Source organism: Artemia franciscana, chromosome 15 (genome assembly GCF_032884065.1).
Source record: "Artemia franciscana chromosome 15, ASM3288406v1, whole genome shotgun sequence".
Lineage (NCBI taxonomy): Eukaryota > Metazoa > Arthropoda > Branchiopoda > Anostraca > Artemiidae > Artemia > Artemia franciscana.
Genome location: NC_088877.1, coordinates 41,649,816 through 41,675,062, shown reverse-complemented (window position 1 = coordinate 41,675,062; position 25,247 = coordinate 41,649,816). Strand labels below are relative to the sequence as shown.

Below are 25,247 nucleotides of genomic sequence, written 5' to 3'. Positions count from 1 at the left end.
CGCCCCTCAAATCTCCCCCCTAAACCAAAACATCCTCCTGAAAACGCCTGCACAATTCCCAGTAACCATTACTATGTGTAAACACAGGTCGAAGTTTGTAACTTGCAGCCTCTCCCACTGGGACTGCGGGGGAGTAGGTTTTTCGACTATGTTGAATAAAATGGCTATCTCAGAATTTTGATCCGGTGACTATTGGGAAAAAATGAGCGTAGGAGGGGGCCTAGGAGCCCTCCAATTTTTTCGGTCACTTAAAAGGGCACTAGAACTTTTAATTTCCGTTAGAATGAGCCCTTTCGCGACATTCTAGGACCACTCAGTCGATACGATCACCCCTGGAAAAAAAAGAAATAAACACGCATCCGTGATTTGTCTTCTGGCAAAAAAATGCGTAATTCCACATTTTGTAAATAGGAGCTTGAAACATCTACAATAAGGCTCTCTGATACGCTGAATGTGATGGTGTGATTTTCGTTAAGATTGTATGACTTTTAGAGGGTGTTTCTCCCTATTTTTTTAAATGTTGCAAATTTTCTCAGGCTCGTAACTTTTGATAGGTATAACTGTTCTTGATGAAACTTATATATTTAAAATCAGCAATAAAATGAGATTCTTTTGATGTAACTATTGGTATCAAAATTCCATTTTTTATAGTTTCGGTTACTATTGAGCCGGGTTGCTCCTTACTACAGTTCGTTACCACGAACTGTTTGATTGCTCTAAATACCATTATTTGGAATAGAGTATCTTCAGAAATTTGAAAATGACCCCCGTCAAACTGGAGTGCAAAGTGGTTGATGACTGGTTGGATATCCAATTCATCTAACACTTTTCAGTGGGCAAGAAGAATTGCCAAGTTGTTTGGTCACCTCTGTCCCATTGTTGATTGGAAGTGTGACTTCTGAGGGTGCTAGGTTTTGTTGTTGCTCTCGGGATTGGAACTATACGGAGAAGCTTGATGCATTTAACTACTTCACATTACAGTTCTGCAACTGCTGGCTCTTATGTAAAGCACTGTCTTGCATCACGGATGTATTTTAAAACTGGTAATTTCTTATTAGTAATGTCAGCTAACATATTCAAGTGTAAGCACAGTCTCTTAATGTCTAGCTCCTTTTTGAAAGACTAAATTGATTTTACAAAATCTGTTTCCTCTTTATGTACTAAAATAAAGCGCTCAACTGTTCAACTGGAAAGACTTGTGTGAGTCCAGTTGATGTGAACCTCTTAGTAATGCAAAGTTCTACCATTTAACAAGGTAAAAAGTAAAGAGCTTTGGATTATTCCTTTAAGGGTTTTGAAAGTGTGTAGCCAGGTCACTTCGTTGTTTTTATGGTTTAAAGGTATACATCGACATCGATACCAAGGAAGCGATAAATCATGAACTTGTGATTGTTCTTCTTTTAAATACAACTCAAAAAAGTGATTGCAACTACCACCTCTTCTGTTCAATATGCAATTAAATAAAAAAAAGCAAGTTTTTTGCCTCACCGAGGGTTAAGGAAGGCTGCCTCTTTCTTTAATCGTCACTCTTTACATCGAAGTCTTAAATTTTTTTTAAATATACTTCTCATTCAAATTCAATTACTGTTATTTTTCAGGAGTCGTTTTTAAACAGCTGGGATAAACATTAAAGAGTGAGGGATGAAGAAGGGGCAACCCCTTTATACGTGGAAAAATTTCCTGTTCGTTTCAATTTTTAATGTTGTTACTTACTTTAAGCTGCAAAATATTACTTTTGTTTATTTAATTATTTTCAGAGCTGAGCGCTGGTAATTGGTTGAGAGTAACCAACATCACGAATCATAGAATTCCGGGTGTGAATTAGGCTTTGTCCTTTCTATTGTTTCATCTTTCTGTATTTTAAACAAATCTTCTTCATGGTTGTAGGCTTTACCTCTTGTTACCGTTGTCATTGGCAGAAGAAATAATACCCAAACTTCACGCATAGTTACAACATGCGAAACAATTGACGACCAAAAAGATATAACATTTGAGCTAGGAAGTATTTGTCGTGGATCACCAAAATGGGCCAATTACGTAAAAGGAGTTATTTTCAACTTCCACAGTAAGTTTCTATCCATCTATCTATTTCAAAAACTACAAAAGGTTGCTGAAATATAAAACACGATCAGTCGAAACTTTGAAATTTTTTGAAAAAAAGGGAAAAAAATCTAGAATAGAGTGTACTAAGGCAATGGATATGATTAAAAATAGCTTAGAACTAGGTGTTGATTATTTTAAAAAGATTTTAGAAATTATTCTAAAAAATTCTAGAAAGATTACACCAGTATACTGCATACAGATAATTATTCCCTCCCTATGGTTGCACCCATCAAGTTTTTGTGGGAAGATAACACCAACTAAGCATTGTAGCCAGAAAGATGACCTCCATAGGGCATTAATCTATGCCCTATGAATATTACTATCCCCCGAATATTACTTCCTCTTTTGCGCTTGCACTTCACCTGTACTCAATCTCACACTAACGATAAACACAGAATTGGTAGGCAAGCATCCGAGGTATCCAAGGTGGGACCTTGGACCTGATCGTCCCAACCCTGTTTATAAGGAGATGGTTACGCCTATTTGATCAGAATTATTCAGGAAGTTATCTCTCAGTATCTCTAAAGAAGATTGTACCCACTGAAGATTTTGCAAGTGTAAGGTTTTACCTAAGTAATTTTATACCCACAGAATATCATAGCCGCAGAAGGTTTGACAATGGGGCTTATGTGTGATTAAAAAATAAAATAAAGCGTAAAACTGTCTTCAAGAGCATGGGGAATAATTATCATTTAAAAGTGGACCTGAAAATAAGGATGAATAATCCATGGAGGGCTTTGCTCAGGCCTCTTAGGAAGAAAGGGGGGCTTAAAATTTTAAAACTAGTCAAAAGGATAATGAATTTCATATTAAGTGAATAAAATATGGGAAGAGGGTTTGTGGATAGACATATCAGTTTTGCTGGGATACTTAGCTGGAATTCAGGCAGTTCATGAAGGGTTCAAAGGCTTATAGGATGTGTCTATTCGTCTTATTTATAAGCTTTTCTAAAAATAAATTTATTTGCTTCGTTTTGGAACATCCAAAACTTGGGATTCCAAGACACCTGAAAGCAATGTAATAAAATTTGAAAGGCCTTTGAGGGGGGGAGGGACAGTTATTATATCAAATTAGAGTTGAAAAGAATGATATAATTTATTGAAGGCAAATAAAAGGATTGAAAAAGGCATGCATATGTACTCTAAGGCTCTTGGGTGGTTTTAGAGGAGGTGATTTTGCCGACATTAGCTGAAAAAAATAAAGATGAAAATAAAAATAGAGCCTTAATAATAAGCGAGTAAAACGTTTTGATAGGGTGAAGTATAATTATTATTTATAATAGACTTGAAAAGAAAAACTTATCTATTTAAGATTTTTGATAAGGAGAGAATATACCTATGGGTGCAGGCAGGATCTTGTCTGGGGGCGGGCAGATCCTTTGAATGTAGGTCCTTAAAAACTAATCATTATATATTTCGCTAAAACTTGGTCATTGGCATTTTCCAGGTTCTAATTTTCGGCACTACTAAAATATAATAAACTTACTATCCGACTTCCAATTTCCAGAAACTTTAAACACCATAAAAGCGATTTGACACAAATCACATCACAGTTAGACAACAGCTTCTTGTTCTATGAATTAAATTCAAAATTTTAAGTTGGGCGATATTAAATATTAAAATTGATATAGCTTTATGTCGGAACAAATATAAAAATTTAATATCGAAACGTAAATATCGATCTCGAAAACTATGTTTGGAAATTCCTGTTTATTTCCAGCGTTTTTAGTCATCAATCAGTGAACATCAAAAAGAAAAGTTCCAACATACGAAAAGTTATCGTTAACATCTAGCGTAAAATTGAAGTTCTAGGAAGGGAGGCAACCTTCCCCTATCCCCTCCTTGCCTATGCCCATGAATATACCAGTCTCACTTGTGAATTTTGACTATCAAATTTAAGCATTTTAGAAGGAACTGTATCCTTATCTTATAATGAAATAAATTGGCATTGGAAAACTTCACATGTTGGAGGGTTACTAATAAAGCCTGAAATTGGATACAGCTTGTCGATTAGATGATGGCAGATCCGATAATACGATAAAACAGAGATTTGGATCCAAGATATAAAATCTGAAAATATTTCTAGTTTAAAAATAAGAATAGACTAAAAAAAAGATGAAAAAAATCGGGTTAAAAATAAACCCGCCAGAATTTGTTAAATTTATAAACTGGATGACATCAGAAAACATAAGGAAAATATCTGAATTCTAGCTTGAAGAGTTTTCCTATATTATCTCTCTAAATTGAAATAAGTTTGCATTTGAACGACAGAAAGAACTGGGCAGAATAGACTAGGCCAAATTAACAAGAAAAACATAAGGTATCCCTCAAGCTTGGCTAGGGTCTTAATTTATATCTTATAAAACAGCCTACATTTCAAACATCACATAATCAACGGAAAATGTTTAGCAAATCTTCAAAAATTGACTTATGAACAAAAAAAAGGCTTTAGGACATGGCCATGAGTGACATTTTTAGAAATTTAAAAATGTACACACATGTAAGGACAATCTTTTGGGGTTGTTCTTCATTTCTGGACACCATCTCCAGCGTGTAGTCTTGCTTAGTGCAGCATTTGGTGGGTATAATCTTTGGCTGTAACCTCCTTGATCTAATCTGTAATGGAAATCACCCTGTGTGCAACATTTTGGGTGGCAACTGTTCTTCTTTTGATCAGATAATAAAATACAATTCTTTTATCATATTGTTTTCATAGAGAAAACTTCGTTGCCTTCCCTTTTATTCCAAATAAAAATCCCACTACTTTCTTCTTTATGTTCTTATTATAATTTCAGGACCGGTTCGGGAAGGTTTTGATGCAATCATCGCAAGTAGTGTCCCATTGGGTGGTGGATTATCATCCAGTGCTTCTTTAGAAGTTGCTGTATATTCATTTTTAGAAGCTTTAACTGGAACAAATGAAGCAGAGTAAGTATAACTTATCTTATAATTATAATATAATTATAATCTTAGTATTATAATATAATTATGATTGTAATATATATCTTATGATTATTTTATAATTTATCTTAAATAATCATAATATCATAATTTTTATTATAATTATTATAACAAAAATTATTATTATAATTTTTTATGAATCTATAAAATTGGCTAAGCATTGCACATTTCCTGAATTTTGGCTAAGTGTCGTACTAAAAACTATAAGTGGAACACTTAGATAACAAGCATGGTATTAAAGTGAACGAAGTCCATTTTGTCACAAAACACTTTCTGAATCTCTAGTTGATAAAGTTTCTCTAGGGTATAAGGTATGGAGAAACTAAGGTTAGTTTCTCTAGGGTAGAGTATAAGTTTACCATTAGAGTATACATTTACTCGAAAGTTGTCTTTAATCTTAAGAAAGTTTACCGCCAATGATTTTAGATATTTATGTAAGTATTTCAGTTTGTTTTAGGTTTTAAGTTTGCTGTTATTTGTCGTTAAGTTTGTTAAGGTTCTAAGGTTGCTGAAATTTGTTGTTTGTTTAAGTTTGTTGCATAGTTTCGTTTCGATTTAGGTTTGAGAGCTTATATTCTGACTACTTTTCACTTTTTTACTTCTTTCACTTTGTTACTGAACCCTTTATAAGCAATTTGATAAGGTTGTCGCAAAATAACCGTGTTTATTGTTATATGTTTAATACAATGTAACACTCGCACACATGAGGAATTTATGTAACAAAGTTGCACTGCAGATGAGTGCAAGAAAAAAAAAAGAGGGATGAAAATTGGTATTGGCAAAAACTCAAAACTATAATTTTCCTGTAAGTTCATGCAAATTCACAAACAAATAAATAAATTAAACAACATTTTATTGCTGGAAAATACCTATGAGGGTTTGCGGTCGCGCGAAAGTCCACGTAACTACTTACCAATTAACTCGAGTATTTACTCAAATCTCAACTATTAAATATATATAATATTAAAAATATATATATATATATATATATATATATATATATATATATATATATATATATATATATATATATATATATATATATATATATATATATATATATAATATATATATATATAATATATATACTGAATTAAAAATAACAATTAATAAATAAAATATAAACAAGAAAAAAATAACAAATCCAGTCTCTGTCACTCTTTAATACTAAATTCCCCCTCCTCCCCTCCCCTGCTCTACCAACTCCACCTTAGTCCATGCTCAACCCTACCTTCCCAGCCTACCTTACCTCTCCAGCTCTTCTTCCTCCCCTACCCAACCTACTAGCCGTACTAAAATTTATGGCTTAAAGTTTAAATTAATATGGCTTAAAGTTTCAATTAAAGGTTAAGATACAAGGAGCTTAAAGTTTTAAATAATCAGTCATTCATTCCTATAGAACGTCAAAACACACAACCAGAGAGAAACAGAAAGGTCACTCGTAAAAATTTCATTATGTGGAAATCCTTTTCTTCTTTTTACTGATTCGAAATTTTGTGCAGAAGAACCATTTAAATATAATTGAACTTTGTGTTCTTTTTACTGGCTTAAAATTTCACACAAGAGAGCCTATCAGGTTTAAAAGGGCGGTGCTATTTGTCTCTCCTTAAATTGCATTTCTAAGTCAAAATGTGATTGGGTTACAAAATACGTCACAGACATAAATAGATAAAGCTGAAGGACTATATTTACCACCCTCTCAAAGGAAAACAATTTGCCTCCTTTGATGCAACATGGGGCACGGGAGACATAGAAGAATGAACAGAAGTCAACGAAAAAACCAAAAATTCTACTGCATCGATTAGAAAATACACCTTAGTTGGGGTTTTGTTGTTTTTGTAATATTTAACACAAACAACAGAGACACAATAAACACACAGGCATTAAACAAAGAATGCATATACGGGACAACAGTGAGGCATTAACCACATTGTCTTACGATGAGACGTATAGAATAGACAGAAAAAATTCACTCGAGGAAAAGTGTAAAAAACAACTTTAAGAAAAGGTTAAATTTTGCAATATCGTTTTTTATCAAATTGAAAAATTAACAATGCTGAGTGGCAGCTCAAGGCGATTTGTCCCAAAGTTTCTCAAAGCATCAAAATCAGACCTAATATTTGTAGTTTTAGTTTTTCATATGTTTTTTTTTGCGAAAACGTTAGTTTAGCGTTTTTTTTCATTTTAGGTAACATTAAAATCAGCTCTTCGGTACTCCTATCAAGGCCTCTTTTAAGGCTCCTCCCGGGCCTCCAGGGATCTGGGTCCTGGATCTAAGTTCGGGAGACAGTTTGCGAATTCCGCTACTAGAATTACTGGGGATGTGAATTGCTAATTTTGGTGCTCATTAAAATTAATAAGGTAATTAGATAGCATAATATTGACCGGCAATGAATATAGGTACCGAGGGGAATAATCTTATAACTGCATCAATACCACTTGATACTGCTTTGGTACCCAGGAAAAGCCAACAAAACAATGCAAGTAGCATGATGGTTCCTCCACGGGTGCATAGATGAAAAATTGAAATAAGTCTTTGTGTTTTTACTAACTATATTCTCCTAAGAGCCAAAACCATAAATTCTTTACGATTAACGAGAATTGAGCGGCACGGGAGGGGGGCTTGAAGCCTCATATAATACATTCTTTGAGTCGAATTTTGTACTTTTTCGTGAGAGGTTCTTTGGGTCAGTTTGGAGGCCCTAGAAAGTATTGTTGTTCTGAGGAGTTTTGATCGGTTTATTGGTTGTGCATCAAAGCTTTCCTTTACAAGAGCAGTAGGGAGCTGCACTTAAGTACGGTATTAAGATTAAATCTTACTTGTATCCGAGTCTCCTATCTCTTAGGAGGAGCAAAATAATTCATTTTAAATATGCAAATTTTGAATAGACTAAAACTATATACTCTTTTCCATTTCGAGGTTTCAGTATATTTTGCAGTTTTATTAGCAAGATATGCAAGAGCGATTTATTACTGACCGATGTTGGTGATATTGCTAAACACACTTCCGTGGTTTTCTTATGGAGGAAAAAAAATGCAAAATTCCGCAATTTTACCGATGGGAATTTAAAACCTAGTAGGGTTTTTTAATGTGGTGAATTTTATTATATGATTTCCATCAGGATTACTTGATCATTTGGGGGCGTTCTCTTCATTCTTTTTGTAAATCAGCTAAACTTTCTCAGGCTCCTAAAGTTCGATGTGTAACACAAAACTTAATTAACTTTAAATATTTGTAATTAGCATAAAAAATTCAATATTTCGGTGTATTAATCGTTAACAAAGTTCCCTTTTTTAGATTTTTTGTTACTATTTGCATGAGTATTTATAGCTCGTTACCAGGAACTGTTCGACTCTGTACCCTATATTATTCATGTATTTTGGGATATAGGTAAATCAGAGGAGACGCTATAGCGTTGCCTATAATAAAGGCCATAAGGCTCCAATGTTTATTATTGTTATTTAGAATTTTTCCCCCAGAGGCACTTCGTATGGAAGGAGTTGTCGTATTAGATTCTGAGGGGACTCATTCGATTGGTAATTGGACGTTCTTGTGCCCTTTTTATGAGTCAAAAGTGATCTGAGGGCAACTATCCTCCCATGCCCTTTTCCCCCAAATGCATTCGATAAAAATTTCGAGGTAGCCATTTTGTTCAAAATAGTTAAATGATCAGATAACAAAACTTCAGGGTAAACACAGACCCCCAGAGCCCGAGGGCAGGTGTTCTCAGCTATGCCCTGGGGGCGTATATGGTTCTTATACAGGGGATGCTCGTATAAACTTCATAGGGGACTCATTAGATTGGAAATTAAAACTTCTAGTTCACCTTCTAAGAGTCAAAAGAGATCGTAGTATAACTAGCCCCCCGAGCCTTTTCTCTCCAAGCCCATCCGATAAGAATTTTGAGATAATCATTTTGTTGAAAATAGTTCAGAAATCAGATAACAAAAACTCTGGGGTCGACACGACCCCCCCCCCCCAGATCCCAGTGACAAGCGTTCTAAGTTATTTCGAGGAGATCTCTAAGGTTTTTATGTAAGGGGTGACCGTATAATATTGTTGGGTGATGATAGATATCAATATATCGCACCAAATATCGATATTGAATATTGAAACGTAAATATCGATATCGAAAACGATGCTATTTTGGCTTTTTCTAGTATCTACCTGTGAACGTCCAGCAGAAAAGATCTAACATCGAAAATTGTTCTGCAAATGGCCGAGAAGAAGAATAACCTATTCAATATACTGACTCATATATAAAGATACACAGCATGCACAACTGTATCTATAAGATGGCATAGCCCGTTTCTAAACTATGTTTAGTGAGGGTCGACTCTCAAATGTTGCTGAGAACCTCCAAAAGACTTGGCTAGATAAAATACCTTCTAAACTTACAGGCCTTGTTCAGATCACACTCCTCACGATTGCCACATACTTCAATCTGCGTTTCTAGAAATTGTATATTATCCTGACTATCTTTTCCAAGTTGAGAGTAAAATAGCAAAATACATGGATTGGGCCTTACTGGAATCTGTATCAGTAGATACAAGTCCAGAATCAAGAATCAAGATCATCATCAGCTCAATATCAAGATCAGTCATCAGAATCAAGCCAGTTTTTGGGGATGACATGATAAAGTTTTAGTAGTCAATTAAGACAAGCTTCGTCAGCAGCTGTACAAGTTACGGCTCTCTAGATTTTCAGTAGGTAGTATTTAGTTCCAAGAAAAACTGAGCCACTCAAGTCGTTGAAGTCTTCTAATAGGGGTCTCAGAAATACCTATACAAAGTTGTCATAAAATTATTGTCCATGCCCACCACCAATGTCCATTCTAAAAGTGGATTCAAACCAAAACTATCAACCGAACGACTGTTTGGAAGTTGAGAAATAATACTAGAAATCTCAGAAGCATTGCATGGGGAAAGGAAAGAAGACTTTTCTGCCAAGGGAAAACAACTTACAACTTTTCTACTCTGGGGTGGAATGAGAACTGAAGAAAGTGTGGCGGAATACGAATTGAAGGTACTTGCTAAGGATTTTTATCGACAATAGGTGCATCAGCTTTCCTATAAAGACATGGGGAAGACTGTTTGAGTTTCTTGCGGGAAAGAGCTTCATTAACTACAGTCCAAACCTTGCGCAAATTCCCCTTACACTCATTGATTCGACGCAAAAAATACAGCTTTTTTGCTGCACGAACTGAAGAAGTGAGCACATTTTTATAATGTTTATACTTCAAAAGATCATCCTGTGTCTTACTTTTACATGCAGCCTTGAACAGAGACGCCTTCATATGTGTTATATTGATCAGACCTCTAGACATCCATGGGCATTTGGGTGTAGAATTCCTTGTCCTCTTAAAATTCCTTGACCTCCCGTGCTCCTGTTTTACCAAAGTCATGCCATCAAAATTTTGAGACAGCCATTTTGATCAGCATAGTTGAAAGTTCAAGCCTCTGGAGTTGATACGACCCTGCAAGTCCGTGGAGAAAAGTGTTGTAATTTATGAAATTTGCCTAGTGTTTACATATGGTTTTTGTTATTGGAAAGTAAATAGACATTTTTGGGGGAGAGTGAACTTTGTGTGTGGAGGGAATTCCCAAGGGAGAATTTTTTATGGGGAGGGAAGCTTCCGAGGAAGAACTTTTGAAGGGAGACTATACACAGGGGAATTTAATAGAATTCTTATACAAAATTCTTTTTATTTGATTCACTTTCTCTTTGTAATTTTTTTTACATATGGAGATATTCCGGGAAAATTGCCCAGGGAAAACTTTCAAAGGAGTTGCGATTGTCCGGGGGATTTTTCCGTGCGGGGGAGATTTTCCTGGGGACAGATTCTCCATGGGGAATTTCAGAGTTTTCAGCAGGGATGAAATTGTCCGAGGGATGGGAGATCTTGCACGAGAGGAACTTTCAACGGAAGAATTTTCTTGGGGGGGGGGATTTTCCATGGACAAAAAAGACATATTCTCTGGAATTGTTTGAAAACGATCAGAAAGCAAATAAAATAAAACTAATTTTTCAACTATGTCTAAGGAGCAATACTAAAATTTAAATCGAAAAAAAATTATCCCGTATATGATGACAAATTCCCCCCCTCCAATTCCTAACTCTCTAAGCTAATTTTTATTTTTGTCCCAATTATTTAAAAAGAAATCCTGAAATATAAGAGCCATCTAATTAGAGTAAGGAGATTGTTAAAATACAAATAGAAACTTTGGTGTGAAGAGCAAGGTATTGAAGAGAAGAGAAGTTATACCCTCATATACAGAAGAATTTCTGTTCTTTTAAGTTTTAGTGTCGCTCCTTACTTTCTGTTGAAAAAAAAAACAATTTTTTATTTATTTAATCACTGAAACACTGAACCTATTCTCAGTGGAAAATATTAAGATGTCGCTGGCTTGGATAGCCGAAAATACCCAGCGGCTTATTTTTCATTATCCCGAACCCAAGGAATACCAAATCACGGTTTTTGTAATATTTATTCATGTAATAGAAGTCTTCTGTGTTTTATTTAAAATTTCGGAAAAATTGTGGAAAACGCTCTTTTTGTTATTGAATTACTTTGTTATTGAATTTTGCCAAACCCTAAAGTTAATCTGAGCAAAAAAAGGAAGTAAGGAAAATTGAAATCGATATATGGATTTTAGAAAGTAAAAATATTGATATATCGTTTGATCAAATCATCGCCTAACACTACCGTATAAACTTCAGAGGTAGCTCATTTAATTGGATATTGAAAGTTCTAGTTACCATTTTATAGATCAAAAGTGATCGGAGGGCATCTATCCCCCCCCCCACACACACCCTCTTTTCCCGATGAAAATGCATCCGATGAAAACGTTGAGATAGCTAGCTAGTTTGAGATAGTCCAACGGTCAGATAACAAAACTTCGGGTCAGCATAACCCCCTCACCCCAGAGCCCAGGGAAGGGTTATAACTTGGGCCCGGGGGCATATAAAGTTTTTATGTAAGATGTGGGTACCTGGACGAATCTGGGGGGAAAACACGGGAAGTGTTAGATGATTTGCCCCCCAAATAGGCATTGTTCTCTCGGTTGAAGGCATTGAATCAGGGGGTCGGTACCTGCGCAACGCAGACCATTGGTCAACATGCGAAAAGATTTACTAAGTTTCAAGCCGTCGCATAAACTTCGGAGGGGACTCGACTGATTAGAAATTGAAAGTTCTAAATCCCTTTTTGAAAGTCAAAAGGGATCCAATGGCAACTAGTCCGTCCTTTCAACCCTCTTTTCTCCAAATGTGTCCACGCGAATTTCTTATATAGCCATTTGGTTCAAAAATAGACGAAAAATCATATAACAAAGGTATAACACAGTCCCAAAGAAATCGAAGACAAGTGTCCCTCCTTTTTTCCATTTTTGTTTGTTTGTCTTACCTTTCCTTTGGCTGCTCAATTTTGTATGTGGGGGAAATTTTCAGGGGAGAATTGTCGGGGGAATTGTTTCAGGCGTTACATGCCGCACCCTAGGATGGTCTATGGCTGAATGTCAACTGGAGTTACCAGAAGCACGCCTCTATTTATGCCCATTACTTTCAAGGGCACCACGAGAAGGTTGTCATCATTACCCCGACAATATATCAAGCAATAAGATGTATGGTAAATCTCACCTTCTCCGGCTATAATGAAAGGAAGGCTGAGATAGCTAGGTCACATTTTAGAGACGAAAAATGACTGATTGCCAAACATTGGGCTTTTGGCCATCTATCTAGAGCCAATCAAAATCAGATAATCCCTCAATGCATGGGTAGAAAATCAGAACTTCATGGGAGGAGCTATGGGCGGGTGAAATCTGAGGCTCTCTCTAACTTGGGATGAATGATTTGTTAGCCTAAGGTGGCTTGGAGCCGCAGTGAGTTACCAGTAGTAGTTGTAGTAATCTTCTCATTCTTTGATCCCTGTTATTGCTACCATTCTATTATATATAAAATCATTATTGGTATTATTTACGTTTATTCCTTTGAATTTTAAAATGGTTTACTTCAGTGTGATCTTAGGCTGTTTGGTAAAAGCGTAAGCTTTTGGAGCCCGTGGCATATTGTGTTTTTATTGTTGCATTTCTTTGTAAAATAAAATCTATTTCATATACAAGATCGTTTCAGTTGTCCCAAGAATTATGGTAGTTGGAATACTTTTCATATTTCATGGAAAAGTCTCTATACGTATAAATACATGTTATAAATTATTGAAAAATTAATGCATAAGTTTGGTTAAAACTAAAATCTATTATTCTTCTTCTTCTAGAATCAGTGCCTGAAACATATTTTATGTAAAAAGATATGGATAAATTCAATGTTTAAAGAAATACAATATTGCTATTCTATCATTCTTCCTTTTTTGAAAAGATCTTATACCTCAATATTATATCCCAGTATTTATATCCCTGTTATTTCTATTTTAGTTTGTCTAGAAAAGCATTGGCTTGCCAAAAAGCTGAGCACGATTTCGCAGAAGTGCCTTGTGGGATAATGGATCAATTCATTTCAACAATGGCTAAAGAAGGACATGCACTTCTTATAGATTGCGCGTGAGTACAAAGTTTTTCTTTTATGGGGGAATACTTTTTTTTGTCGAATTTTTATAGGATTTCCGTATACAACGAACAATAAATAAACAATGTACAAACATCATCCTATACCCCTACTAGGTTCTATGGCCGGAAATGCAGGGAGCCGGCTCCATTTCAGGGATGACTTCCACTGTAAGTTAAGATATTCCCATGAAAATGAGTCCCTGCTTTTAAAAATACACGGAATCCTGATTCCTATTCCGATAAATAGGCGAGTCACGAGCTATTACTGAATGAAGTAGCTATGGTCTGTGAAAAAGATGAGAAATAACTATTTATACTGATTTTTAGTACAATCTTCATAAAATTACTACAAAACAAAGTCAGCGATGCTTTTTAGCAAATATTAACAAAAAAGCCTATTTCAAAAGATGTATTGACCTGAAAAAATTACTTTTACCCTTCTTTTTTTCGAATAGAAAATAAAACTGTCTTATTCCGTTCTGTTTTATCATATATTCTCTGAGGCCAACCTGACTTTTATACATAATAATAACAGATGGTAATAAGCTTACCTAAGCTATGGATGTCAGGTGATTAATTTTTTAACGATAATTTTGACAGGACCTGTGCCTATCTTGCCCTTTAGGGCAAGAAATTAGAATTTAATCTGATGATGACAGGGACAGGTCCTGTCGAAATTATCGTTAGAAAAATCAATCACCTGACATCCATAGCTTAGGTAAGCTTATTACCATCTATTATTATTCTGTTTTGTCACAGTGCCTGAACTTGTATCAGACGACATTCAGGTAAAATATTGATGTCTATGTAATTTAATAGGAATATAATATAGATATGGAGGATTTAGAGGGGTAGGGGGGCTCTGTTGTAAACCATCCAATGGTATTAGTAGTGCTATCATGTCTACGATGTCTACGATTGGTTAAAAAAAAAATGGTAAAAGAATGACGGCAATCCAGCTTCATATTGTCCGATTAGCCTACTCTCAAATCTTGGTAGAATATGTCAGCGTGCCATTGCGAATAGAAAGATTGCGATTAGCACTGAAAATAGCTGGCTTTCACCCCTTTAGTTTGGCTTCCCTAGTGGGAAAAGTACTATTGACGCAATTGATGGTATCGTTGCCGCGGTGGAGGAAAACATGCGGAAAAAATCTTTGCATTATGCATTTTTTTGATATAAAAGGCGCATTTGACGCCGCGTGGCATCCTGGAATATTGAAAAAGTAAAACGTAAAATCATACCCTGATGGGCTCTTAAATTTAATTTATAGTTACGTTTCAGATAGTGTTGTTAAATGTAAGGGTGAATATTCGTACATTTTAAAGCGATCAAATCCTCAAGGTGGAACATTATTCCCCTTGTTATTGTCTGTTAATATAAATGATCTTCTAGAACTAAGTATCCCTAATGTAAAAATTCAGGCATACGCTGATGATGTTTGTGCTATTATCACATCAAGTAAAGTAGCAATTTTAGAATCCTTGTCATCAAGGGTATTTTCGTATTTCCAAACTTGGTCAGTAGATAATAAACTTATGTTTGACAAATCCAAGACAGAAGCAATTTTATTCTCAAGGAAGCATCAGCTTCCGACTGTAAGGCTAATGTATGATGAAATTGAGATACCTGTTAAAAAGAAGGTTAAATATTTGGGTGTAATTATTGATAGAAAAATATTATGGACTTACATGTTAGACATAAAATTAAATCTGCAAAATAATATTCTTCTCGTCTTTTAACGGTTGCCAAGAGTACTTGGAACTTGAATCTATTTGCATTGAGGATGCTATATAAATCAGTAATCGAAATCCATATTTTATACGCGTGTCCTATTTGGATCTCTGCACTGAGAAATAGAAACATTCAGCGAATGCTCTGGTCGGCGCAAAGATCTTCTATGATCATAATTTCTGAATCTTTTAACACAGCTCAAACGCATGTGGTAACCGCTCTCGCAGGAGTGCTTCCAATGGATTTAAGAGCATTAGAATTAAGTATGTTAAGATACGGAAAAAATAGTCGACATCAAAATTGCCGAGGGTTTTGAGGCCTACTTTTAATGGAATTAACTATTCGGCACATCTTAGCCATTATACAGACCAAATTATTACAAATTTTTTAGGTCCTTCCTTTAATGATTTTAGTGCATTTCAGCCCTTTCATATAGACCGTAAATCTTTGAATGAGTTTTTCCATACAAAATGGTTTGATGTGTTTAAAAGTTCTGTTAGCACATGGCCGATTAACTTTTTTGAAAATAAAGATGACCTTATTTCTGCATCAAAAATCCACCCAAATAGCAGATTAACACAGCTTAAGCTTATTACAGCGCATAACAGATTGCTTCATCAAACAGCTCGTGGTAACGAACTGTAGTAAGGAGCGACCCGGCTCAATAGTAACCGAAACTCTAAAAGATGGGATTTTGATACCAATAGTTACATCAAAAGAATCGCATTTTTATGCTGATTTTAAATATATAAGTTTAATCTAGTTTAGTCTTACCCATCAACAGTTACAACTACCGGAGAAAATTTGCCTTACTTTAGAAAATAGGGGGAAACACCCTAAAAAAGTAATAGAATCTGTACGAAAATCACACCATCAGATTCAGCGTATCAGAGAACCCTGCTGTAGAAGTTCTAAGCTCCTATGTACAAAAATGTGGAATTTTGTATTTTTTGCCAGAAGACACATCACAGATGCGTGTTTATTTGTTTCTTTTTCCAGGGGTGATCGTATCGACCCAGTGGTCCTAGAATGTCGCGTGAGGGCTCATTCTAACGAAAATTAAAAGTTCTAGTGCCCTTTTTAAGTGACCAGAAAAATTGGAGGGTACTTAGGCCCCCTCCTACGCTCATTTTCCCCCCAAAGTCTTCGGATCAAAATTTTGAGATAGCCATTTTGTTCATCATAGTCGAAAAACATAATTATTCAGTCTTGATGATTTTCTAAATGTAAACAATCGTCAAAGTTTGTGATTTGCAGCCCCTCCCCAGGGGACTGTGGGGGAGTAAGTCATCCCCAAAGACTTTTTCCCACAGTTATTAGGTTTTTCGACTATGCTGAATAAAATTGCTATCTCAAGATTTTGATCCGGTGACTTTTGGAAAAAATGAGCGTGGGAGGGGGTCTAGGTGCCATCCAATTTTTTGGTCACCTAAAAAGGGCACTAGAATTTTTAATTTCCGTTAGAATGCGCCCTATTGTTACATTCTAGGATTACTCGGCCGATACGATCACCCCTGAGAAAAAAAAAACAAAACCAAAAAAAAAGAAAAAAATACAAATAAACACGCACCCGTGATCGGTCTCTTGGCAAAAAATATAAAAATTCTATATTTTTTATATAGGCATCTGAAACTTCTACATTAGGGTTCTCTGATACCCTGAATGTGATGGTGTGATTTTTGTTAAGATACTATGACGTTTAAGGGGTGTTTCCCCCTATTTTCCAAAATAAGGCAAATTTTCGCAGGCTCTTAACTTTTGATGGGTAAGACTAAATTTGATGAAACTTCAATATTTAAAATCAACATAAAAGTCCGATTCTTTTGATGTATCTATTAGTATCCAAATTCTGCTTTTTAGAATTCTGGTTACTATTGAGCCGGGTTTCTCCTTACTACAATTCGTTACCACGAACTGTTTGACCAAAAATTGGAGGGCAACTAGGCCTCCTCCCCCACCCCTTTTTTATCAAAATCGTCTGATAAAAACTATGAGAAAGCCATTTAGCAAAAAAAAAATTATATTCAAATTTCGTTTTAATTATTCATGTGCGGTGAGCCAAAATCAAAACATGCGTTAATTCAAAAACGTTCAGAAATTAAATAAGAATACAAGTTTTTTTAACTGCAAGTAAGGAGTGACATTAAAACTTAAAACGAACAGAAATTATTCCGTATATGAAAGGGGTTGTTCCCTCCTCAACGCCTCGCTCTTTACGCTAAAGTTTTTTATTGTTTTAAAAAGTAGAGTTGTGACAGAGAGTCAAACTTTAGCGTGAAGAGCGACGCGTTGAGGAGGAGGCAACCCCTTTCATATACGGAATAATTTCTGTTCATTTTAAGTTTTTATGTCGCTCCTTACTTGCAGTTAATAAAACTTGCTTTCTTATTTAATTTTTTAAATAGGATAGGGAAAGCTGATTCTCCATTGTGCTTTTGCGGTCTAATGGAAACATGTAGTCATCTTTTATTTGATTGCTTACTGTCGAGCACGTATAGTAATGGAGTTCGAATTAAGTGAATATGAAATAAGTGTGTCATTTGTTGTATCGATGATAATTAGAAATAATAGGGTTCAGACTATTGTAAACAGATTTTTATTCTGCACGAAGATACTCGACTTTTAGTTAGTGTTTTCCTGTGAAATACCTGTTTTTTGGTTTAATCACGATATAAAGTATCAATCTATCTATGCTGTATTAAGATACATTTATTTATCTTTGGAGACCCTTTGGAAGGAGGTCATGCCATAAGTTGTAAATAAAGTGAGATGTAAAAAGAGTTTCACCAGGTCTAAGGAAGCTTAACTTTGTCCCAAGTTCTAGTTTTACTGGTGCGAGGTTAGTTTAACTTTAAAAAAATAAGCCTTCTAGTATTACAGTCTTACTATTTACTCTCTGCTCACATTGGTTAAAGGTTTTTTCTTAATTATGAAAAAAGATGTTAATTAAGAAATAAGATTTTTATTTTAACATCGACAAAGATCTTCCTAGAAAAAGTTTGTCGAAAAGCTAATCAGTTACAACCAGTAAAACAGTAAATAATACATACACGTGCTTTAAAACTACTTTTTTAGGCAGTTTGCAATCATCCTAATCCCCGCACCCAAATGAAAACCATCTCTCCGAAACGTTATTAAATCTTATAGGTTATTAAATTAAGAAAAGACAAGTTCTGTCAACTGAAAGTAAGGAGCAACATTAAAACTTAAAACGAATTGTATGTGAGGGGACTCACCCCCTCGTTAATACCTCGCTCTTTATAATAAAGTTCGAATTTTCTTCAAGTTATTTAATAATGACAACTAAATCACAAAGGCCCTTTAATTAGAATAAATAGCTCCTTTGAAAGTACTAAAACAAGCTTTAGCATAAAGAGCAAGATATTGACGAGGGGACAAACCTCCTCATATTTCTGTTCGCTTTAACTCCTTACTTTCAGTTGAAAAAACTTGTTTTTTATTTAATTTCTGATCGTTTTTTTAATAATGCTGGGAAATCCGGCGCCCCCTTCCATGGAAGAATTACCTTCCCCCTTGAAGAATTCATTCATGAAAAGATCCACCCACGTGACCCCTTCCCCTCGACTGCCCCCATCAGAAAAAATCACCCCTGAAAACGTCTGTATCCTTTCCAATAACCAATACTATATGTAAACAATGGACAAAGTTCATAACATGCAGCCTCTCCACCTGGGACTCTGGGGGACTAAGTTATCCTCAAAGACGTAGTTATTAGGTTTTTCGACACTGCTGAACAAAATGGCCATCTCAAAATTTTCGTTGGGTGACTTCAGAAAAAATGAGAGTGAGAGGGGGCCTAGTTGTCCTCAGTTTTTTGGTCACCTCAAGAGGACACTAGAACTTTTAATTTCCATTAGAATGAGCCATCTCGCGATATTCTAGGACCAATGAATCGATACTGTTACCCCTGGGGAAAAAACAAATAAACACGCATCCGTGATCTTTTTTCTGAGAAAAAACACAAAATTCCACAATTTTGCAGATAAGAGCTTTAAACCTCTACAGTAGGGTTTTTTGATACACTGCATCTGATGGTGTGATTTTCATTAAGATTCTATGATTTTTAGGGGGTGTTTCTCCTTTTTTTTAGAAATAAGGCAAATATTCTCAGGCTCATAGCTTTTGAAGATTAAACTTAATAAAACTTACATGTTTTAAATAAGCATAAAAATCCGATTCGTTTCATGTTTCTATTGGTATCAAAATTCCGTTTTAGAGTTTCGGTTACTATTGAGCCCGGTCGATCCTTACTTACAGTTCTTACCATGAACTGTTTGAAAATGCAAGATAAATGAATCGCAATCTACTGCTTTCCATATACGCGTAGAGAAAATATTTCAGAAATATGGCAAAATAAAAAACAATACCTGTTTACGCTCATGTCATCTACCTGATAAGCATGAACAATGATATAAATAATAATTTAATTGTTTTTATTTATGTTTTTGTCATTTAGTCAAGTTGTATTTCGAATAAATGAAAAATTTATTAATTTTTTTGCAATTTTTTTCAACAAAATACAAAAACAGGAATTTTCAATAAAAATACCAAAATAAGGTATTTATCGTAATATGGTAGGGGGGTCTAGGGGCAAATTTTTTATTTACCTTTTCTGAAGTTTAGTTTATGCTAGAATCAACCATGTACATCGAACAATAGAAAAATATTAGAATGATACAGGCTAGTGATGCCATCAGCTGTGTATTATAGTTTAATTTTAGCATTGCTTCCGTACTTACTTTAATTATTAAGCTTAAAAAATATCTGTACCATTTTCATTCGATGATTTGAGAAGATTAAAGTGATTCAGACTAGAGCATCTCAATGATTAATTTTGAATTCCTGCACTGTTTCTGCACTTTAATCACTGCACATTAAAAATTACTGCTCACTATATGCATCATACAACTGAAAAAGACCAACATTTTGAAGTTTTGAAACAAGCCATGTGAAAATTATTGTCTAGAGATTAAGCTTTTTGGCCGTCCATTTCGAGCTAAATGAAAAGCAGCTACCGTCCCTGAACGGGCTGGAAAGGGGTTATTAGAGATGATTGAAAGAAAGTGGAACTACATTGAAGAAGGTAAAAAGTGAAGCATTAAGTAGATTACGGTGGAGGGGGAGTAGGCGCCAAGCCACTTCAAGTGGCTTGTACTATAGTGAGTCGTTAGTAGTAGTAGAAGCAGTTGTGGTAGTAGTATTAATTAGTATTACTAGTACTATTAGCAGTAATAGCAGTAGTAGTAGTAGTTAGAAGTGGTAGTAGAAGCAGAAGTAGTAGAGTAGTAGTATTAGTAGAAGTAGAAGTTGTAGTTGTAGAGTAGTAGTAGCAGTACGCCCTAGTAGTAGTTGTGGTAGTAGTAGTAGTAGTAGTAGTTGTAAAAGTAGTAGTAGTAGTAGTAGTAGTAGTAGTAGTAGTAGTAGTAGTAGTAGCAGTAGTAGTAGTAGAAGGAGCAGTAGAAGTAGTAGTAGTAGCAGTATCATTGATAATAGTAATGGTAGTAGTAATAGCAGTAGTAGTAGTAATAGTAGTAGTAGTAGTAGCAGTAGTAGTAGTAGCAGCAGTAGTAGTAGTAGTAGAAGTAGTAGTATAAGTACTGATATTAGTAGTAGTAGCAATAGCAGTAGGTAATAGTAGTAGTAGTAGTAGTAGTAACAGTAGTAGTAGTAGCAGCAGTTGGAGTAGTAGAAGTAGTAGTAGAAGTAGCAGTAGTAGTAGCAGCAGTATTGGTGGATGAGATAGTAGTAGTAGTAGTAGTAGTAGTAGCAGAAGCAGTAATTGTAATAGTAGAAGTAGTAGTAGCAGTAGTAGTAGTAGTAGTAGTATCAGTAGTAGTAGTAGTAGTAGTAGTAGTAGTAGTAGTAGTAGTAGTAGTAGTAGTAGTAGTAGTAGCAGTAGTAGTAGTAGTAGTAGTAGAAGCAGTAGTAGTAGTAGTAGTAGCATTAGTAGTAGTAGAAGTGGTAGTAGGAGCAGTATTGGTATTAGTAGAAGTAATAGTAGTGGTAGTAGTAATAGCAATAGCAGTAATAGTAGTAGCATTAGCAGGAGTAGAGGTAGCAGTGGTAGTAGGAGCAGTAGTAGTAGAAGTAGTAGTAGCAGTAGTTGTAGTAGTAGTAGTAGCATTAGTAGTAGTAGGAAAAGTAGTAGCAGTATGTGTAGTAATAGTAGTTGCAGCAGTAGTAACAGTAGTAGTAGTAGTAGTAGTAGTAGTAGTAGTAGTAGTAGTAGCAGTAGTAGTAGTAATAGTGGTAGTGGTAGTAGTAGTAGTAGTAGTAGTAGTAGTAGTAGTAGTAGTAGTAGAAGTAGCGATATTAATAATAGTAGTAGCAGTAGTAGTAATAGCAGTAGTATTAGTAGTAGTAGTAGTGGCAGTATTGGTAGTAGTAGTAGTAGTAGTGGTAGTAGTAGTAGTAGTAGTAGTAGTAGTAGTAGTAGTAGTAGTAGTAGTAGTAGTAGTAGTAGTAGTAGTAGTAGTAGTAGTAGTAGAGGTAGTAGTTAGTAGTAGTAGTAGTAGTAGTAGTAGTAGTAAAAGCAGTAGTAGAAGTAGTAGTAGTAGTAGCAGTATTTGTAGTAGTAGTAGTGCTAATAGTAGTAGTAGTAGTGAAGTAGCAGTAGAAGTAGTAGTAGTAGTTGTAGTAGTAATAGTAGTAGAAGTAATGGGAGTAGTAGTAGTAGTAGTAGTAGTTTAAGTAGTAGTAGTAGTTTAAGTAGTAGTAGTAGTTTAAGTAGTAGTAGTAGTTTAAGTAGTATCAAAAGTAGTAATAGTAGTAGCAGTAGTAGTAACAGTAGAAGTATTAGTAGTAGTAGTAGCAGTATTGGTAGTAGTAGTGGTATTGGTAGTAGTGGTAGTAGTAGTAGTAGTATAAATAGCAGTAGAAGTATTAGTAATAGTTGTAGTAATAGTAGTAGTAGTAGAAGCAGTAGTAGAAGTAGCAGTAGCAGTAATAGTATTTGTAGTAGTAGTAGTAGTAGTAGTAGTAGTAGTAGTAGCAGAGGTAGTAGTAGTAGTGTTTGTAGTAGTAGTAGTAGTAGTAGCAGTAGTTTTAGCAGTAATATTAGAAGAAGTAGTAGAAGTAGAGGAGTAGTTGTTATAGTAGTAGTGGTAGCAGTAATAGTAATAGTAGTAGTAGTTCTAGTAGTAGCAGTAGCACTAGTATTAGTAGTAGCGGAAGAAGTAGTAGCAGTAGAGAAGTAGTAGTTGTAGAAGTGTGTGGTAGCAGTAGTAGTAATAGTAGTGGCAGTAATAGTAGTAACAGTAGTAGAAGTAGTAGTAGAACTTGCAATGTAGTTGAGTAGTAGCTGTGCTAAAATGTGACTAAGACTTTGATAAACTAACTTGAATTATAATCAACGTTCTGAACTTGATCTTTCTCCTCCGATAATTTTGATGCTCGCAAACACTCGCACAATGTACAAGATACCTGTTAGTGAACTTAAACCCTTAGTGATCGTGAAATGATACCCGTTGGTAAACTGAAACCGACCCTAAATAAAATATTCTTGTAGGAATTTCTATGGGATTATTGAGCTAAAGTTTAACTTTATGTTGAAAAACAACCTTCACTGTAAATACAACCTTTGGTTGTATTTTCCCAATAATTTAAAGACCCGAGATGCTTTCAATGATTATCTAAGCTATGTCATCTCCAGCGTTGCCAACGCTTTGAAATAAAACGTATCAGTTTTCTAACTTAAATTGTACATCGAGATAATGATTGGTACCATCTGAGCAATAAGTTCAAAATTGCCATAACAAGAAGGAACTTTTCGATGACCTTAAGCTTGAAAACATATTTGCGGCAGAAAGAGCAAGTAAAACCCATATGTACCAGTAACTTTGCATTGTGCCAGCAAAATTTAAATTGTACCGCAATGTACCAGTACCGCTAAACTATACAAAAAAATGGTACACTTGTACTGCGTTGGCAACACTGGGGATCACTTGCACTTCTTTTCCAGGTCTCTAGAGGCTACATCAGTACCATTAGATGATCCCAACGTAAAGATTGTTATTGTTAATTCAAATGTAAGACATGAGCTAACGGGGTCAGAATACAAAACAAGAAGAGACGAATGTGAAAGTGTAGCATCACATCTTGGTGTCAAAAGCTTGAGGTTTGCGACAAGAGATAATCTGAACGGTACAATTCTTCTGGCTCATAGGCTATACATAGAATAGAATATGTTTATTCATTAAAATAGTTTGAAGCTGACATTATTATGCTAAAGAAGGAATTGAATAATATAAGGAGCAGTTAGAAACAGTAACAACAAAAATAGAAAGTAGTACCATTTAAGGTCAACGCAATAATATATATTTAGTAAGATATATATAAACAATCCAGAACAAAAAGAACGGTTAAAAGCCCCATCTTAATTGTTGTAGTGAGTATCAAAGGGATTATAGGGTTGATGTACAAAAACTGCAGAGAGCAAACTTTTTATTGTCTTAATTCATATAAAACGACAAATAGTAGAAGCCACGCCATCATCTCCCTCTCTGAACCTATAGCCATTCCGAAAAATTAACCGGGTAGCTTTTAACCAAGAATTTGTTTTTTCATATGATCTTATGTATGCGTATTGCGTATGATCTCTGTTTAGGTAGTTTTATTTATTTATTTTTTGTAATAAAGGCTCCTGGATATGAATCTGAAATATTTAGACTGTCATTATTATTTGGGTTATGAAAAAAAGGGTTTGGTTTTTATTTTTGCTCTAGTGTCTCATTGTAAGTTTTATTTGTTTTCAGTATTTTTTCGGTTCATTTTAGTTATAAGAAAACTAAAGAGGAAGAACTGAAAATTAATCTTCATTAGAGGGGACTATTACGCCACTGTGTTAGGAGATTATGACAATTGTATCAATTGTAGCTGCACAATTGATGATACAGCACAATCAATTTTGAACCAATTGGAATTGGTTTCCTTTTTTTCTCAATACTTGAAAAATGCTCTGAGGGAAGAGCCACATAATAAAAAGTTTAAATGGGTTTATCTCGATACTTTCAAGATTCAATTGTATTCGCTTCTAAAATAAAACTCTTTATTTCCCGAAATGGGTGTACACGTAAAACTTTATATATCAGTTTATATAATATGTATCATCTGTTTAAAATGAAGCCAAATTTCATGTTATGCTACATTAACTGTGACTGTCTTTCGAGCTTCAGTCGAACAAGGTCTAAAAAGAACCGAAACCCCCTCCCCAAAAAAATAAATGTGATAACAATTAATACGTCAAAAGAATTGAATTTGTATGCAGATTCTAAGAAAAAAATTGTTTCGTTTATGGTTATGAGATTCAGCATATCAGAAAACCCGTTGCCGACGGTTATAGCTACTATTTGCACAAATGTGGAATTCTGTATTGCCAGAACAGAATATCACGGATCATTTGTTTTTTTAGTCAATCTATTTTTTCACAGGGGAGATTCGATCGAACTAATGGCTCTAGAAGATTGGGAGAAGGTTCGCTCACACGGAACTTCAAAGTTCTAGTGCTCATTTTAAGGAACCATTAAGCCATGAGTGTAACTAGTCTCTTCACACGCTTCTTTCTCCCCGAAGACATTCGATTGAAATTTGGGACAGTCAATTGGTTCAACATTGTAGAAGGGTCCAAAACCTTTGCCTTTTAGTATGATAGGACCCCCACAGCCCCTAGGGAAAGTGCTGTCAGTTATAAAATTTGCCCAGTGTTTGCGCATAGAATTTGTTATTGGGAAATAAGTAGTGGAGAGGTTCTGGTGCCCAGACAAACAGCTTCAGCCTGGTTACTATCCATGAAACAGGGTCGACGGCTACATGATTAGCCTACTTACATGAACATAAAATTAGAACACGTTCTAGATAAGTGGAACGATC

General features: G+C 35.1%; 1 protein-coding gene across 2 annotated transcripts in view; it reads left to right on the top strand.

Annotated features, from left to right (window-relative positions):
- Positions 1–25,247, top strand: part of LOC136036487 (galactokinase-like) — a 54,153-nt gene that overhangs the window by 13,817 nt on the left and 15,089 nt on the right. For both annotated transcript variants that reach the window (XM_065718752.1, XM_065718753.1), the window contains exons 3-6: positions 1,888–2,065; positions 4,898–5,030; positions 13,494–13,619; positions 23,341–23,522. In XM_065718752.1, the coding sequence (XP_065574824.1) occupies positions 1,888–2,065; positions 4,898–5,030; positions 13,494–13,619; positions 23,341–23,522 (619 nt within the window). The remainder of the gene's footprint in view (positions 1–1,887; positions 2,066–4,897; positions 5,031–13,493; positions 13,620–23,340; positions 23,523–25,247) is intronic.